The sequence below is a fragment of the Vigna unguiculata genome, chromosome 8, assembly GCF_004118075.2.
Source record: "Vigna unguiculata cultivar IT97K-499-35 chromosome 8, ASM411807v1, whole genome shotgun sequence".
NCBI classification, from domain to species: Eukaryota; Viridiplantae; Streptophyta; class Magnoliopsida; order Fabales; family Fabaceae; genus Vigna; species Vigna unguiculata.
Genome location: NC_040286.1, coordinates 17,387,334 through 17,404,357, shown reverse-complemented (window position 1 = coordinate 17,404,357; position 17,024 = coordinate 17,387,334). Strand labels below are relative to the sequence as shown.

The 17,024-nt window shown below is 34.1% G+C and overlaps 1 protein-coding gene and 1 non-coding gene across 2 annotated transcripts; one reads left to right on the top strand and one right to left on the bottom strand.

Moving 5' to 3' along the window:
- The first annotated feature begins 10,299 nt into the window (after window positions 1-10,299).
- Window positions 10,300-15,733, top strand: LOC114193287. Its single transcript, XM_028083016.1, has 2 exons — window positions 10,300-10,914; window positions 15,078-15,733. The coding sequence occupies exons 1-2, from the start codon at window positions 10,479-10,481 to the stop codon at window positions 15,584-15,586; spliced, it is 945 nt and encodes a 314-aa protein (XP_027938817.1). The 5' UTR covers window positions 10,300-10,478; the 3' UTR covers window positions 15,587-15,733.
- A 673-nt stretch (window positions 15,734-16,406) lies between these two features.
- On the bottom strand, window positions 16,407-16,479 carry TRNAR-ACG. Its single transcript has one exon. It is a non-coding gene; the product is annotated as a tRNA-Arg (tRNA).
- Window positions 16,480-17,024: the final 545 nt, after the last annotated feature.

The following is a 17,024-nucleotide window of genomic DNA, read 5'->3' as shown; positions in this document are numbered from 1 at the left end:
CTTTTATTTCCTTCCACTTGGCCTACGTTGTACGATTATGGCTATCTTACCTATAGACAAAAGACAAGACAGGCGTGGTGTGTTTGGATTTTAGTTGGGGAACTTGAGTTAACTTTCAATTTCCATCGAACATTGAGTGAATATGTTTAACACTTTTTTTCTAGACCCAGTTAAAAGTAAAATTCATTTCAAACTTTAGTTAATATAAATAGGTGAACCTAATAATAAAATATGTGGCAATTTGTGGTTGTTTCAAAACATAATGGTTTGCATTATGACAAAAAAATATTATGACATTGAAATTTCTGCATATAAAAGAGATGTTTTTAAAGGATTGGATGATTTGATAGACCAAGAGAGTCTAATACAGTCTATTTATAACAATCTAATTTTCACCGGTCAATACATCCTCCTTAATATGACTCTGATATATTGTGATAAAAAATAAAGCTTGTTTCAAGATATTTGGTATCTTTGACCACTTGGCTTTGATGATGATTGAGTCTATGATTTCTTCTCGATGTTTGATTAGGTTTTCGAGTTGTAATTTTATACTTAATTGTGTTATAAGTAATTACATATGATTTTATCCTGATTAAAGTTTTGCTTTATAGTAGATATTCTCATGTTGTGTTATGCATTATGCTTTGATGAACATGTCATGCATGCATTATCTATGAAAAAAGCAAAGTCTTATTTCAAAATCTCTAATGTCTTGTATTCCATATGCAAATACTTGGTAATTCCTTAGTAATTTATCCTTTACTTTTACATTTTGATAAGTATCAAATATAAGTAAAATTACCTAACAAAGTCATGGCAATTGTATGCACAAAATAGACTATTTATCTGAAAATACCCTAAACAATATATTGTGACTATGTATTCTAAATATATTTTTGTAGAAAACTAGAGAAAAGAAGATAAAGCATTTAAAAGTGTTGTTTGAGCACTCTCACTTAGCTCAAGCAACAAATTCCTATTGTTTTGTAAGGTCTTAGTCACTCAAGCATCCAAATGGAACTTGAGTAAGGAATGTTAGTTGTAAACACAACAAGCTCAACACTAGAGCGGTCAAAGAGATGCTTAAGCAAGGAGTCAAATCTTGTTCAAAATATGGTAAAAACTCCTTGCTTGAGTCATCACTCAAGCTATGAAGAAAATTGTTAAGCTAATAAAGAATATCACTCAAACAACCATTCAACACACAAGTGATATGCATAATCTTAAGGGAGAAGAAAAATGTTGCTCAAGTGAGTAAACAATCACTTAAATGTTGGTTGAACTATGCACTCATGTAAGATGCTTGTTCAAGCATCCAATAAAGCTCCAAGGAGGAATGGAGATTTCTAAAGTTGTGATGAGGTCGGCATCACGTAGATTCGGTGGAATCTTACTACAATCAACGGCGAATCACTTGAGCGGCCTCCAAGCGTCGATTTATTCGGTGGAAATCGACCAAAAGACGCAGCAAAAGACTCGATTGAGTTCTAGTGGGGAACTCTTACTCGGACTCTCACTATTTTCGGAACCCTAAGAGGTAAAACCTCTACTAGGAAAGGTGAGCTCTAAAGAGGGTAAAAACCACACTATATTCATCAAAGCTAAGTTTACAACAGAGTGGCTTGCCTTTTATAGATGGGGAAGGCAACCGGAAAGAAAGCGGGAGAGAGGGGATGTCGTCTAACATAAATCCTAATGGCACGAGAGAGAAAACGAAAATCAGGTAAGGTTTGGTATGGATGGCATCATAGAACCATAACCCTAATGTGAGGTGTGAAAAGCGTGAGGAAAACAGTTGTGATGGGTGTAAGGGAACCCTAGTTCTAAGAGGCACGAAGAGGGATGCAACCCTAGCAACGTTCCAAGAGAAAGAGGAAGTGGGTGTTGGGTTCACTCTGTAGAATAACCACGTACAAGACTTAGAGTGATTCAATTGGGATCTTGTATCAGGAACCTCGGCCCATGCTGAAATCAAATGGACAACGTTGGCTGTCACTTGCAGAAGCATGAAGGTGTGCGAATGGAATAACAGACCATGCAGGAGTGAATTAGGCCACATGTGAATTGCAAATTGATGCATGCCTAAGTAGGCACGCTAATAGATTGTTTCAGCATAAAAACGCCAATCATAGACATAATTAAATTGGCACGTGTTGTAGGCTGCTGTAGTTTGATTGGTGTGCTAGAACGGGCTGATGGGTTGGTGTGGAGAAGAATTAGGCCTCAGGCCCAATGTCAATTGACAGCTTGGATAATGGGCTGCTTTTAGCAAAACAAACCCAATTAGAATAACTTTTATTTAATTAAAAATAAAAGAAAATTAAAAGAAATGGGCCTTGCCAATGGCCCAAGCTATGAGCCTTAATGGGGTCACATCAAGTTGTAAATAGGAGTTTAAAGTTAGATAAGAGGGATAATTATGTTTTAGAAAGAATTTATGCTTTTGTTTCTCTTCCTAAATATATGAGTATGGTTTGTAGTATTATTGTTTTATAACAAGACTAGAGTTAGAAACAAGCGATTGTACTGTTGCTGTGGTGATTTATATTGAAGGTTTTTTTTTCCGAGGGGGTTCATTGGGAAGAAATTACATATTTGTGACATGAGCTCAACCCACATAAGGGACTGACACTACTCTTAACCTAAAACCTCGAGGCATTGGGTTATGGGTCTTTTTTCTTAGATTATTATAAATGTTGATGAAAGCACGAACTATATGAACTTTATGGGGCATTTATATTCACTATCCTTTAAGACTTGTTTGTAGTGTGTTGCATAAGTCAACTAGCATACAACAAGAACATCTCGAATATTTTCAAGAAATCGAGAAACTAAAAAGATAAATTCTTTAAGAGTAATAAACTTTGGATAATAAAAGAAGAAGAAAAGAGAGAAAAGAGTAAATGAGATGTGAGTGAGAGGTATGTGTTTTCGAAGGAGGAAGAATAATCTATTTATAGGGAGGAGGTGGGTTCAAAAACCACAATATCCCATGATTGAAATCTACGAAGGAAAAACAAAATGATCCCAACATTCTACAAACGACACGTGAAAAGGCCAAGAAGTGCGAAGAGGGATTGCATTTTTCTGTGGAAGAAGCCTTATCTTTCATAGATTAAGGAGTTGTTAGATCTTCATGTATGCAGGAACTTCCAGTCATAGTGACACCATATTTGGACTCATTCCAAGCTAAAATAATTTGGTCAAGACATGAACAATAAGAGAGAGGAAGGTTTGAAGCACAAAATCCCTTACATTTTAGTTTTTCATTTGTTTTGGTCACAATTTTTATTTTTGGTTAAATCAAATCCCATTTTATGTTAAATCTATTGAATTTTGTCATTTTCATTAAATTTGTATAAACACCATTAAGAGAGTGTCGAGTTGGCTATCTGTAGCGGAAACATGTTAATATACTATTTTTTATACTTTTTTGGATCTTTTATCTTTCTTTTCTTCTCGCCTTCTCCTCTTCTTCTCCAAATCCTCCAATCTCTCCACCATCACTCTTATGGTGTGTTTGGATAAGACAATTCAAGAGGGTGATTCATTTATTTGGAGAATTTGAAATTCTTTGTAATAAAATGCTTTGTTTGGATATAGAAATTAAAAAACATTTAAAATGCATGCATTTTTTGGAAGTATTTAAATTAGCTAGATTAGAAAAAATTCAAATACCCTAAAAAAAGTGGAATTTGAAATTCTTCTCACTCAATGTCACACTTTGAACTCAACCCCAAACGAACCCGGCAAACTCAACAACCATGACAGGCTGAGTTGGCCAGACGATCCAAATGGATTAGATCGACCTAACGACACAAACAAGTCGAGCAAGTCAAACAACTAAGACGGGTCGGGCGGGCCCGACGACCCAAACGGACTAGGGTGACCTGATGACACATACGGGTCAAGTGGGACTGACAACTCAAATAGGTCGATCAAGCCCGACAACCCACATTGCCTGGGTGGGCCCGATGATCAAGATGTGTCGAGTTGGCCCAATGACCCAAACGGACCAGGCTGGCCCGACGACATCAACGGGTCAGGTGGGTTCGATGACCCTAACAACCCAGACGTGTCAAGTAGGCTCAATAACCCGACCGACTCGTTGACTCGGCAAGCTTGACTAAGCTGATGACCAAGTTAGGACCGACCAGCCTGATGACCTAGACGAGCTTGATCGGTACAACGACCTAGGCGATACCGACCGGCCTGACGACCTTGCCAGGTTGGGTCGGCCCATCAACACAGACTTGTCGGGTGTGCTGGATGACACAAATGTGCCTGACAACCCTGATGGGTCGGACAAGCCTGCCGACCTAGTAGGGCCAAATTGGGTCAACGACCTAGACGAGTTGGGTTGAGCTAGGTTGATGAACTTGACAGGCATGACCGGCCTGTAAGACCCGAGGAATTTAAATAATTAAATAAATAAATATTTAATAAATGCGAGTAGTAGGAATATTTATGATATTTAATACTTGGAGTTATGATGTGGAAAAGTATTAGCTAAAGTGGTTGAGACTACTTGGTTATGTTGAGAAGATTTGGGTTTGGGTCCTGTGTATGTCAATTGTTTGTTAATTTAATTATTTTATTGTTTTGTATGCATGCTCGAGACTATAGTAGTAAGATAAAATAATAGATAAGTATGAATTACCAAGAAACATGAATTGGCTTAATGGTTGTGCATGTACTTGGTAATTGGGAGGTTGTGTGTTCAAACCTCGGCTAGAATAAAATCATAATACTTTATTTTTTATGCCTTGGGAACAACCTCGGTAGGTGAAGAGTTGGAAGTAAGTACTACAAACCTGGATGCTTGATTCAAACCTAATTTCGTTTTAATATATTTTAATTAGTTTTTAGAGCTAGAAAAATGGAGAGAATAGGAGAGTTTGTGTGACTGCCAACCAAGGAAATTTAGAACCCTAAAGAGTGAGTGGGTTGAGTGTTAGACGGTTGGTCTCAAGAGGGGGCATCAACATTGGAGCGAATAAGAACGATATTGGAGTAATTTTAGCGGGATTTCTAGGTAGGGGAAGTTGAACTTGTATATTCCTTTTCTCTTTTGTGTTTTGATGCATGATTCTTATTGTTCTTCTTTGACATATGTGTATACCACGATGTTGAAGTTGACATTGTTTCTCTTCTTTTATCTTTTATTTTGGGTGGACGAGACTTTGGAGGGTATGCTTAAATCTTTTAGTGTCATTCATGTGGTTGTTTTTGGAAGCTAGACCTTGTTCCTTTTATCTTTATTGATTGTTGTGTGTGGATTGTGTGGTGCATTGTTTAGTTTCCTTGGTGTGGTGCGTTTGCATACTATGGTGGTTCTTTTTCTATGGGGGTGCAACGTTGGTAATGTATGTTTGGTGCAAACCCACGAATTTTCATATATCAAAAAGGTATTGTAATTATGACTATCCTAACCTATATTAACTACATGAAATAATGACCTTTCCAAATAGTTTTTCAATTGAGTTTTGTATAATAATTTTAACAAATATTATTATCTTTAAATTATTATCGTTTTTATAATAGTATAACATTATACTCAATCTTAAACGTAGACATTCAATTATTAATTTTCATAGTACACATTATTAAATTAATTTAATTTTTTTTAGTAAATAATATTGCGAACTGCAATACTTATATTCTATGAACTTGGATGGATTTTTACGTAATAATAGTTATATAAATTACCAATTTTATTTATCAATTGGTATTAACAACGAGTTGATTAACTTTTAATTTTTCTTGCTCTACGTTTCATATAATGCAAAATTTGGTAATATATTATTGGTTAAAATACCTTTTTGGTCCCAATTTTCGTCAAGTTTTTTCAAATAAGTCCTAATTTTGGTTTTGTGTTCAAATAGGTCCCAATTTTTGTCAATTTTGTTCAATTGGGTCCTTTTTTGCTAACACCGTTTAAATCATTAACGACCATGAACAGTGACTGCCACGTGTCACTTCGTAGTTTTTTTTATTTTTTTTATTTTTTTTTTTTAAATATTTTTTTTAAATGTACACGTGTCAACACAGGAGCGTGCCATGTGTCACTTCATGGTTTTTTTTGAATTTTTTATTTTATTTTTTAAAATTTTTTTGAATATTTTTTAAATGTCCACGTGTCAACCAAGTAGCGTGCCACGTGTCAAAGTCAATACTCTATATTCAATTTGGTCCCTATATTTGTTATTTTTGTTCAATTAGGTCCCAATTTTTGTTAACATTAACCAATTTGGTCCTTATCCAAGATGTGACCAAATTTATTTTTTATATCAAAGTTATAATGACATGAATTTTAATATATTATATAAAAATATTTAATAAAAAATGTGAATTTTAATATAAAAATTAAATTTGGTTTTAATTTGGAGAGTGACCAAATTGGTTAATATTAACAAAAATTGAAACCTAATTGAACAAAAATAACAAATATAGGGACCAAAATGAATTTAGAACATTGACTTTGACACGTGGCACACTACTGGGTTGACACGTGGACATTTAAAAAAAAATTAAAAAAATTTAAAAAAAATTCAAAAAAATTCAAAAAAAACCACGAAGTGACACGTGGCACACTCCTGGGTTGACACGTGTACATTTAAAAAAAATTAATTATTTTTTAAAAATTCAAAAAAATAATAATAAAAATTCAAAAAAACCACGAAGTGACACGTGGCAGTCATTGTTCATGGCTGTTAATGATTTAAACGGTGTTAGCAAAAAAGGACCCAATTAAACAAAATTGACGAAAATTGGGACCTATTTGAACACAAAACCAAAATTAGGACTTATTTGAAAAATCTTGACGAAAATTGGGACCAAAAAGGTATTTTAACCTATATTATTTTAATTTATTCAAAGTTATTGGATATTCAAATAATCTACCCATTCAGAATTTAAATTTGATAATATATATTTTATTTATTCAAATATTTTCTTTACTCTAATAATCTACTTAAAAGAAATATAAAGTACTAAAATGAAATTATTTAACATAGACCAATCAGAAATACTACATATAATTACAAGACATACTCCATTTAATAGTAAATATTTAGGTCTTCATAAACATACATGCCAACATACCAAAAAACATTAATGTTGACATACAAAATATTAGACAAGTTGAAATAAAGAAAACCAAATACAAAGATATTGTTCATAGGTCCCATACATTCGTTTTATACACCAAAATAACAACAAACACATATACATGCTAAATCTTCAGAATTTGGATGACGTTGGTTTCGTCAGCCTGCACTATAAATCGAATACGATCACTAGCAACCAACCCATTCTCCTTACAATATTTCTTCCAACCACATGTCAAATAGCACTTAAATGAACTCCTGCCTGTCCATCAAATCTTGCAGTTCCAGTATTGTGATTGGCCATTTGTTAGAACATAATTTTTCTCCCCTTCACCAAGCCTTCTTTCACAAACTTCGCATCCAGATGCTACATTGAAAGAAAATGTGTTAACAACGTAAATATAAACCAAAATTATAAACACATAACTACAACTATCAACCATACCAAAGAAGATGATCGAACATCATAAGGACTTAATATTTTCTCACAATCAACAGAACCAACTTCAACTTTGCTGCTGCAACCATTATCGAAATCTCTCTTATAATCAATTTCAACTCCTTCCGCCGAGAAAATCCTGTGAACAAAGATATTATTCCTACATAATTTAAATGTAGGACACAAGGAGAAACGAACCCATAGTATGCAACATACTGACAAAAACCAAATAATACCATCTTTCCACCCTTATCTTTGTCCACATATATTTTAAAAAATTTTGTCAAAGGATCGTATAACTTCACTGGATCGTTAAACGAAATTTTTTGCTGACAGAACATTCGGAAATAATCAGGCAAGATTATCAACAACTATCAGAACAATCAACAGAAACCCTATATTAGTAAAAATAACTCCAAATCTACACTACAAAATAAAAAAAAAATGGACTAAAGTTCCATACCGTGTTTGGAATGAACTGCACTCTAAATGCTTGGAAAAATCTGACCGAGGACAGAGGGTCACTTGCAAGATCATTATTTCTTCTACCAGGATACACAACTTCATTCCAGTCCAGATCGAACAACCTTATGCGAAAGTATCGATCTTCGCAGTAAAGACTACAAACGTAATATACATCATTTAGCTCATAAAACCACATCAACTGCTCTACCGCACGGAATTGTCTCTGAGTAAGAAGAGTTTGTTCAAACTCTATGTTGATGACGTTTCCTTTCGGATCACTGAAAAAATTTGTCCCTATCAGTAGAGATTTGCCCCATTGTTCATAAAATCCTTCTTCAAACTCCAGACACTCCTATCATACAAAAAACCACAACGATCCTTAAAAATAAGAATTGTATAAAATATAATGGACATGGTTGAAGCAAAGGATGACAGAAAAATTAAAACTTTCATCGAAAAACTAACTGTATACATCAAACACACAAAACATAAACAAAATCATACATGCAAACGGATTAACCTCTAAGGGTTCCATCATCATTACAGAGTTCTGGTAGAGAATGGTGAAGCTAAAAGCCTTGGAGGTAGACATTTGATCGTCGGTTGCTTATGAAACTCGTGAGGAAGATTGTTTTTGTTCTTCGTTTCTGAACAAAATAACCTACAGTCTTCAAATCTCCTTTTAACCAAACTAAAGGAAACGTCTCTTGCAACTCCAAACGTCTTGACCTTTTAGAATAATAAGCTGCAAAATATCAGTCTGAACACGTTGATAAGACAAACAATAATTCATTTTGTCGCTATCTCTTCATATTCCCATCAATATCTTATTTGGAATTTAATGATATTAATTTACACAAAAAAATAACATTTCTAATACAATTTAAAATATCTTCTAATAGGTTCAATCAGCAATTAAAATCTTAATGACATTATATATCAAATTTAATACTAATGACATCAAATTTAAATTTAGCAACAATTAATAAACTTTTAAATAAATAACATTACAAATATAACCAAAATTAAAAAATTTAAATATAATACATCAAACTAATTAATTCTTCGTTATTATATCAGAATTATATTTACTTAATAATTGTAATAATTTCATATACTCAAATTAACAAATCAATCCTTTAAAATCATTTAAATTGAAATAAATAATTTATATACAATAACATTAAATAACAATATATATTACAACAAATAAAAATACATATTACAGATATACTTAAATTCTACCTTACAACCAATTCATCACGAAATATACTAAAAAAATATAACATAAAATAATAATTAATTTAAACTAATTATATCAATAATATATTCTTAAATCAATCTAATCGGTGCATATAATTAAATTAACTATTGAACTCTTCAAAATATTTTTTTAATCATTTATTTACACATAAAAATATAAAAATCATTTCTCAAGATAACCAAATTTTAAAAGAAAAAAACATATGCACGGGTCTCTTCCTTGTTAAGAGATTGAAGGATTTGAAGAAGAAAAGGAAGAAAAAACTTCAACAATTCCAAAAAACTAAAATAAAAACAAAATAAAATATTGACATGTATAACCAATTCGATGCTCTCTTAAAATTGTTTATACAAATTTAACGAACATATCAAATAGAATCAATTTAACACATAAACACATAAAGAGAAACTTAATTGAAAAAAAAATAAAATTAAAACAAATCAAATTCAAAATATAAAAAAAATAGTAATTAAATTACATTATAATATATATATATATATATATATATATATATATATATATATATAACCTCCGGTGGAGAGAATAATTTCTCAAAATTCTTTATCAAGAAATTTTTTCTAGAATAATTTTTTTTTATGTTTTTTCTTAAAATTTCTTTATATGGAAAAGAAAGTGCTCTCCATAAATACACACCTGTTACCAAATTGTCTAAATTGTCTAAATTGTAGTGGACCAACATGTTTGACCACAAGTATGATATGATTGATATGATTTTAGCATAATAAAAAACAAAAGTTACATAACAAAAATTCACTTAAATTATTGACTTCGAAAAAAAAAATATAAAGATCAAAATTACTTCAAAAATTAAAAGAAAAAAATTACATACTGAAAAGAGAGATGAATAAAAAATATAATTAAGCCTAATGATTTATTCTGACTTCACATCAGATTTCACTTTCATAAATGTTTATTTGTTTTTTAATTTATTATGTGTAAAAACTGATGTAAAAACATCACAGTTTGCATTAAATATGTGGATTTTCACAGCACAAATAACAAATAACATTTCTTAAAAAAAGCCTAACACATTGATTAACAATGCGACGACGTTTTTAGCAATAATCTGCGCGAGGGTTTCGGAAATGGTGAGCGCAAATGCCACAAAGCACAACCTTCTTCTCGTCGAGCTTCCTTTTCTGGTTTCTACATTGGAAAGAAACGAGGGCAAGAACAAATGAAAATTTTTGACAATGACGTCATTGACGCTTCGGGTTCGGCTGGTGCGTTTCGGTGCACGCGCTCCCAAGCTGCTCCAGATTGGAGCGTCATCGAGTCGCTCATTCTGGTGAATGAGGTCGCGGCTGTGGAAGCTGACTGCTCCGTTGCGCTCTCCTCCTACCAGCAGTGGAACATCATCGCCCAGAACTGTGCATCTTTGGATGTGCAGCGCAACCTTGCACAGTGCCGCCGCAAGTGGCATGCGTTGCTCTCTGATTACGACCGCTTCAAGGGAACCGCCGCAGCTGGAGGCAAGTTGCCACCAAATTTCGATTACGAATTGTTTGAGGCCGTCCAACGCGTTGTGAGGGCGCGTGAGGAGCGGGGCATGGCTGATCCTGAGAGCGATACTGAAGCAGGGAACGATGCGCGTGACGCCACCGTGGAAATCGGTACGCACCGTTCCAATTTTTCTGTGAACTTTGTGTCTGTTGTGTTATTAGAAGAATGACATGCCTACTACTATTTACCGGTGATTTTCATTTCTGAAACTGTATAGTTTAAGAATTAATAATAGAGTGTTAAGATTTTTCAGATACTCATCCAATCACTAATTGATATGTATGAAATGATCATTATTTTTCTTAATAATTATTTTAAAGAAGTCGTGTATACTGTGTGGTGGTGATGTTTAATTGGTTGACTAATAAAGGTCTTTATACTTACATATTGTACCAATTTGCACTACCATTAAAAGTTTTTACACATTGGCCATATAAAAATTATCCTTAAACTAAATTATGAAATTCAACACATTTTTATATTTTAATATATTTTATTATACACAATAATTTGTGATTGGATAACAGTGTAAAAGATATTTATGTAATCTGTTATTTGTTCATTTTGAGCTTGAATTATCAATAATTTAGGAATTTATTATGCATGTTCTTTGAACTTATCATATATAACAGTTTAAGTTTGGTGTGAATATGATTGCTACAATCTTTGTTATGGTGATTAGTTGACTAGGTAGTTTGATTCAATGCATTTATGGAGTGTTGAAATAGGAAATTTATGCTTTGTACCATGGCTAATATTAATTGACTGACGGTTCTGGTGGATATGCCTAATTGAGCATGTTCATGTATTTGTGGCCATATGGGTAAGTTGTTTTGCTTGCATCACACGGGAATGTTAGAGGAGGCTTCCGACTAACCAGTCATACAACTTATTTGTCTTTATCAATGCAATATTTCCTTGGTGAGCTATTTTAAATGCACTCCTATGCTCTTAAGAACCCTATATCTGTCAGATGGTAGTGTTTTTGACTGGTGATTGTATAAAACGCAAGGGAAGCCTATCGTCAATGTTACTATTTAAGGTTTAGTTTGGTGAAAGTAGGCTTAGGGCCTTGGTTAGAGCGCTCATTAATGACTAAGAACTCATAAAGAGAAATTGAATTAGTCAGTTATACATAGCAGTAGAACTGTATGCTGCCTTTTTTTAGTTTTAATTGATCGAGTGGATTGGCCCTATTCTGAAAATGGATTTAGAAGGCCCATTTTTTCCTCTATCCCATCATAACAATGAAAAGATTGAGAAAAAGAATGATTGATACAGGATCCGCTTTAAATGGATTATTGGGTAGCAGGAATGTTGTGATGGAAGATCCTTGTCCTTGCATGGGAGATGACAGATTGGCCTCAACGGCGAGCTTGTTGCATTACTGAACACATTTGCATGAAATACAACTAGGCTTGGATTGGTGGTGGTGACTCAAATTAAGCCATTAATTTAGGTTATGCATAGTGGTTGTTGAATTAGGAGTTCATTGACAAGAAGCTTGGATTCAGAGTTGCCATCCATCATTGGGTAGAGGTTGTCATGCAACCAAAAATTTGGGCCTGGGGTGGAATTTGGAATCAAGAGAAGAAAATCTGAAAGCATTATGGTCTTTTAGTGAAATTATATGTAGAAACTAGAGTAGATTGCTCATGCACTAACCATAGATCTTGGTGTATTGAGCTATTTTTAGGATGCTGTGTTTGATAGTTGTAGACATTGTCCCTTAGTAGGTAGTCTAATGACTCAGTGTTATGTCATTTGGTAAACCATTGGTCTGTTGTATATATTCAATATCAGGCAATTGTCTTTGTGTATCATCATTTTGTAGTTCTATATGAGGGTAGCTTGTACCTGTTGTGGATATACACCAGAGTAATGATTGTAAAGCTTCTTTGCTTGCTAAACGAGATAATTATTCATCTTTATCTTGCTATGCGTGTTCTTTGTTCTGTGTTTCTAGTTGGTATGATTTGTAACCAGCATTGTTTCTTTCATTGTACTTTGGGCTCATTTTGGCACTTATTCAGAAGAGACTGATATTAGAGCCAGTTTTGATCTTGTTTTGTGTTTTTCATAAGTTCTTGCAAGAAGATGAGTATCACATCCAAGATTGATACGATCAATGAGAAGAACAATTTCTTCTCGTGTAGAATTATGAGAATCTTGCTCAAGGAACAATGGGTGTGTGGCCACTTTTTAGAATCATGTTGCATAGAGAGGAAAGTTCTGGAGTAGATGGAGAAAAAGCTTATTCGATGATACTTTTGTCATTTTGAGATAGGTTCTTTATTATGTTGCGAAAGAGAAGACCTTAACAACGTTGTGGCTAAAGTTGAAGAAGCTCTTCATGACATAGTCCAATTGTGACAAACTTTTGTTGAGTGAGACGTTGTTTGGGCTCTGTATGACAGAGCATACGCCACTCAATGCCCATCTTGAAGAGCTTAATTCAATCTTGATGGAGCTCCAAGCCATTAATGTTGAAGTAGAAGATGAGGATGTAACAATGATTTTATTGACCTTTCTCGCAGTGATGTTTGAGAACTTGGTGGGTTCTTTGAGTGTAAGGAAGGACTACATCACGCTTGAAGAGGTTAAATTTAGCCTCTCTTCTAATGAACTTCACGTCAAAGCATCTAAGAGTGTAAAAGATGCGGCATCCTCTACATTAGTGGTCTTCAAGATTGAAAAGATGGTTAAAGGGTCGAAGAAGATGAAGGTTGATCCTAAAGATGTTTCCGGATATTGCAAGCAATTGAGACATTGCAGTAGATATTATCTAAGGTTGGGGAAACAAGATTGTGGTTGCTATATTTTAGAAGGTGGAGTTGTCTGATGATTATCATGTGTTGACTACTATCTCAAAACAAAATTCCTCTAAAAAGGGTGCTGAATTATTCTGGGTGCTCCTTTCACATGAGACCTCGAGGAGACTTGTTTACAACCATTGATGTACTTAAGATGCTTCTTCAGAGCACTCAGCTCAGCCACCAAATCCTTTCTCTTCTACATTGCCTTCTCTTCGGTAAGCCACTTGACCTCCTTCACCTTGGACGACAAAGCTAGCTTTCGCTTTGCCGAGGACTTCCCATGATGTGCCCCATACCTTGGCGAGCACTCTTGCAAACAACCTTCTTCCAATGATGAACGGTGCTCATTCTCCTTGCCTTCATTTACTCAGCTAAATCAAAACTTTCTTCGGGCTCCATAATAGATGCCAAATATTCTTACTAAATACGGAGGGTTGTAAGAGATGTGGAAAAGAACAAATCTCTTTGCCGAGTTGTGGCTACTAAGAAATGAGCTTTGGTGGTAAAATTTGAGTACCAAATGGAGACTCTTCAATGCTCAAATAAGTAGAAACACAAAATAATAATGAGTGAAGAGAACTAAATGATACTTCCTTTAGCATATGTTTAAATCTATAGTCCTTTGGGCCCCCATAAATAGGGCTAAGTAAACAGTAAACCTTTCGGTTTCTTACTTGCTCTGCTTGCATTTACTCATTGATCAAGTGGTTGACCTATTTTCATTTTGGATTTGATTCCAATATCTGTGGTAATCAGAGTGTACTTCTGTTCGGGAGTAGGTTGGTACACATTTTATTGGTACAAAATATAGATATTACTTCGTGGATGACTAATCTCCTTAGAAGTACTTGGTTGCTCATTTTTTAAGAAAAATGAGTTTATTTTCACTTGGACCAACTGCTTGTTGAATATGTTTGGAAACACAACATTGAATTTATCGTTAAATGAAAATACAATGAAAGGAAAAATGACACACAAAGTCATACGACACAAGAGTCTGTATGTGATATTTGATTTTGGTTCTTTTTCCTTTTTTAACACAAAGGCAGAGCAAGTTGAGAAAAGAAAATTGTGACTCCTACAAATTGTAATCGAGCATAAATTTTTTTATTATGATTGATACATATGGAGAGTTGAGAATATTTTATTTTGGCCTTTCATTGGTTGTGTTGGGCAGTTTAAATATAAAATGATCATTCTTACTCTTACAGTTAATTGGTAGTAACTGTCAATCTCGGCACCAAATTTTCTTAATCTGTTCTTGAATTGTGAAAAATAATGTATAGCACGAGGAACTGTTTTGATCAACACGATATAATTTCAGATGTTGTTTCTTCCTTTTCCCCTCACTTTTCTAGTTATTTAGTTAATGAATGTGACTAAGTTGTTTTATTATCCCTTTAGGAGCATTAATTTGAGTTTCCAAACTGATGAACTTTTGCGAATTGAATGAATAGGGTCCAAAAGAAAAGGGCAACGAAGTAAGTTCAGACACCGCGTTCAAAAGCCCAAACTTGAACAAAGGCACGAGGACAGCCATGAAGAAGAGCACGAGGATGACTATTCAGAAGACGAATATTTGAAAGACTTCCTAGAATCAAGACCTAAGTTGAAATGTACTAGAGAAAAGCCTCCAAAGCATTTAGCAATATCACCAAAGAGCCTTCCCAAAGTAGAGCTTCATGAAAACCATTCTGAAAGTCCAAAGCCAATCAGTGTAGAAAAGATAGCAGTTAGCAGGGAAGAAAATCAGGAAACATTGACTCTGAAATTGCAAGACTTGGCAGTGGAGATTGAAGCAATTGCTACTAAATCAGCAACAGACTATAAGGGAGGTGACTCTAAGAATGTAGAGGATTCCTGCACTGACTTCACAAGAGGCCAAGGGGACAAACTCATAACAAGCCTTGGAGATTTCTCCAACACCCTCAAGCAACTATGTGATATTCTCCAAGAGTGTAAATGAGCATTACAATGTTCTTCTACAACTATTTTCTGTCCTTGTTAGTGAAAAAATGAATCAGGCATAGGAAAGAATGCTGCTGCTTTATGCTAATGTAGTTGTCTTCACTCATTGCTGATGCGAAAGCAAAATATTACAGCTTAACAAGAACATTTGTGTAGCATGGATACTAATCCTGACACCAGATACAACATTGACTCAGATAGTTTGAACATGTAATATTTAAAATGTAGGACATATCATTATGAATCATTTAAATTGACAATCAAGATTAATGTATTCAAAATTATTAATAAATAAGATTCGTTAAATATAATAATATAAATTTAATTTATTTATCTAATATATAAAAAGTGAAAAGAGAATATAATTTATTTAAGATATCTCATTTTCCTTTATTATTATTATTATTGTTATTATCATTGGAAAATATATTTTAGTTACTATACGAAGACATAACAAGAGATTAAATAAGAATATTGTCAATAATATATATATATATATATATATAATATAATATAAATATTTATGTTCATATAGAATTTGCTTTTTATTTTTATAATCATAATATAAGTTCTTAGAAAATGTTCTTATTAAAATTGTTTTGAACCGTCTATAAAAATTGTTAGAGACAAATTCGAATTTGATATTTCACTTATATGTATCATAAGTATTGGTATCTGATACAATGTGGTATGGCCTACAAATTTCCTTGGGTGTGTTTCCCCTAACATTAACAAAAAGGGAATAACTTCAATTAAGCATTAACCAATAAAAGAAAGGTTGAAAATGGAATATTGAAAAGGAAAATAGAGAGATTACACGACTTCACTGGGGATCGAACCCAGAATCTCTGGTTCCGTAGACCAGCGCCTTATCCATTGGGCCATGAAGTCATTTTCAAGACAGTAAATTGTTTAATGTAATTACAATAACTGATAGTTTAGTTAACATTAGCAAAATTTATTCTACGATAACATGTCAAAGTGAGCCAACCCGGCTCACACGGGTTGGCTCACCACGGGTCGGGTTGGAAATTGTTGAGCTCAACCCGGCTCACTTTCTGGTGAGCCAGAAATTTTTCAACCCGGCTCAACCCACCACGGGTTGGTGGATTGAGTGGGTTGGCTCACTAACCCGTATAAAAATTAAAAAAAAAAAAATTTTTTTAAAAAAAAATCATCGGGAACGAAAGGGAAAGTGGCTAGGCACAGGAGCAGCACGAGCAAAAGAAGCGTCGGCTCGACCACCACCGAACGGCCGGTACCAACGTCGACCACCGCCGCCAAAGAACGACCGGCGACCACCACCTCTGGGCACCACCGCCACAAACACGAGTGAGAGGGAAGGGAAGTGCGAGTGGGTCGAAAATGAAAATGAGAACAGAATTAGGTTAGGGATTGGGTTTTCTCTCGACGCGACCACCACCGAACGGCCGCCA